The sequence below is a fragment of the Condylura cristata genome, unplaced genomic scaffold, assembly GCF_000260355.1.
Source record: "Condylura cristata isolate star-nosed mole 26May11 unplaced genomic scaffold, ConCri1.0 scaffold00012, whole genome shotgun sequence".
Taxonomy (NCBI): Eukaryota; Metazoa; Chordata; class Mammalia; order Eulipotyphla; family Talpidae; genus Condylura; species Condylura cristata.
In genome coordinates this window covers 18,273,307-18,275,234 of record NW_004567113.1, presented here as the reverse complement: position 1 = coordinate 18,275,234, position 1,928 = coordinate 18,273,307, and the positions used below count along the sequence as shown (strand labels likewise).

General features: G+C 38.5%; 1 protein-coding gene across 1 annotated transcript in view; it reads right to left on the bottom strand.

The window, feature by feature from the left end:
• SDAD1 (SDA1 domain containing 1) overlaps nt 1–1,928 on the bottom strand; it is a 28,231-nt gene that overhangs the window by 12,332 nt on the left and 13,971 nt on the right. The window contains 3 exon segments of the mRNA XM_004681204.2: nt 551–592; nt 814–921; nt 1,698–1,837. Coding sequence (XP_004681261.1) covers nt 551–592; nt 814–921; nt 1,698–1,837 — 290 coding nt within the window.

Below are 1,928 nucleotides of genomic sequence, written 5' to 3'. Positions count from 1 at the left end.
AGACAGAGTGGGGAGCAGAACAGGCAGACTGACTGAAATATGCTGCTGAGGGGAGCAACAGGCAAGACAGGAGAGGTCTGCTGAGCCATGTGGGTCACCTCTTGTGGCAGTGCCCAGTGATAGCCTGATAGTGCTGTCCTTAACCCTTCACCACCAGGGAGGCTCCACATTTTCATTTTTGACTTGACATTTGATTTTCATAAAGCCTGTGTGTGTGTGTGTGTGTGTGTGTGTGTTTTCCAATTTGAAAGACATTTTAAGGGAGCAACAATTATTTCTGTATGGCTAAAATCTTTGGGAATCTCTCCTCTTCCACAAGGCCAATTAGTCTAACAGTATGTATGTTTCCATATGTATAGCAATACATATGCAATGAGGAACTCTTGAAATCTAATTTAATAAAAACAAATAAACAGAAAATTCAGACAATTTCCTAATAGGGTAGTTTGGAAGTCAGGAAAGCCATGAAAGATTAAATAAACAGCAAAACATACTAACAATTGATACATTATAGGGGTTATACTGGTTCAGAAAGATATATATGTAAAACAAAGATGAACAAAAAGAAAAGGTGGGTAAACAGAATACAAGTCTTTCCATAACTGAACGTATGTACAATTTAACATCCATGCTTATTAGGAAAACAAAGCAATAAAAACAGCTGTTTTCAGAATGTAAGATTATACTTTTCTGTAAATTATATGTGTTTAAATGCTTTGGAGGCATAAAACTAAGTCATATTCTACCTTAGGAGCTTTCCTTTTATCAAATAATTCTACTTCTAATACTCATCAGAGAAACATACTATACCGCATACCTCATGAATTCCCACCAATCTTGAGATGAGGTTCATGAGCATCATCTTCACTTCAAACCTCTCCTTCGAGCTCTCTAGCTGCTTCAGCAGTTTTTCTGCAAAATCTGGAAAGGAGATTATCAGAGTATGTCTGCACATCAGTAGCTCACAGGTCCAGGAAGACAGTTGTTAGATTAGTGACTCTGGCAGAGTGGGGCGTAAAATCCCTCTGCAGGACTGAGCTGGTGAAACAGGAGTTAGAAGATTTACACACAGGAGAATATACCTCCCATGGTGCCCAGAGTTAAGTCTCAAGGAGCAACATAAGTTTTAGCACCAGCCTCCGTCACTGATAGCAGCAGCTAATAGTTTTCTAGAGCCACGCTTCTCAGGCGTGCTCCACAGATACTCAACAGCTGGTCCACTTTGAAGCTTGTTGGAAAGCAGACTCTGAGTCCCCCTCATGCTCCACATCAAAGAGATCTGAGTCTCTGAGGTCAGTTTGAGAAGTCTCTAGGTGATTCAAACATGTGGTCCAACTGAAAACTCATGTTCTAGAATATGGTTTCCCAAATGTCTGGTTTCCACGGGCCAACTTAATTAAAAGGGAGAAGAGGGGCCAACAAAAGACTATCACATTTTCATTTGGTCAAGTACAATGTCCTGCCACTATTATGTAGTTAAAGATATAGATTGCAGAGAGCTGTTTTTGCACATTTTTATTATTCTGCATGGAATGGGCTTAACTGCTTTAGAACATAATCCCCCAGGCCAAAACCAATTAGTAACAACTAAGCATTTGCTTATTATTAAGTGGCTGGGATCTCATACTTCCCGGTAACTTTAAGTTATGAAACCAAAAAGACAAATATGGAAACTTGGCAAGTCATAACAATTGTACCTTGAGGATCATGAATCAAGTGGATAGCTGAAAAGTTAAAGACCTCTGGTTTTTTCTTCTTCTTTTGTTTCTGAAGAAAGAAAAAAGAACCACATTTCCATTTTGAGTAACAATGATGAGATCCATGGGATTAAAATGCACTAATATGATAAAGCCCAACCCATTGTTTAATAAAGGAAAAAATCTTTGAAAACCTGTTAAGAACTACAGATGAGTTTATCTTTTAAGATT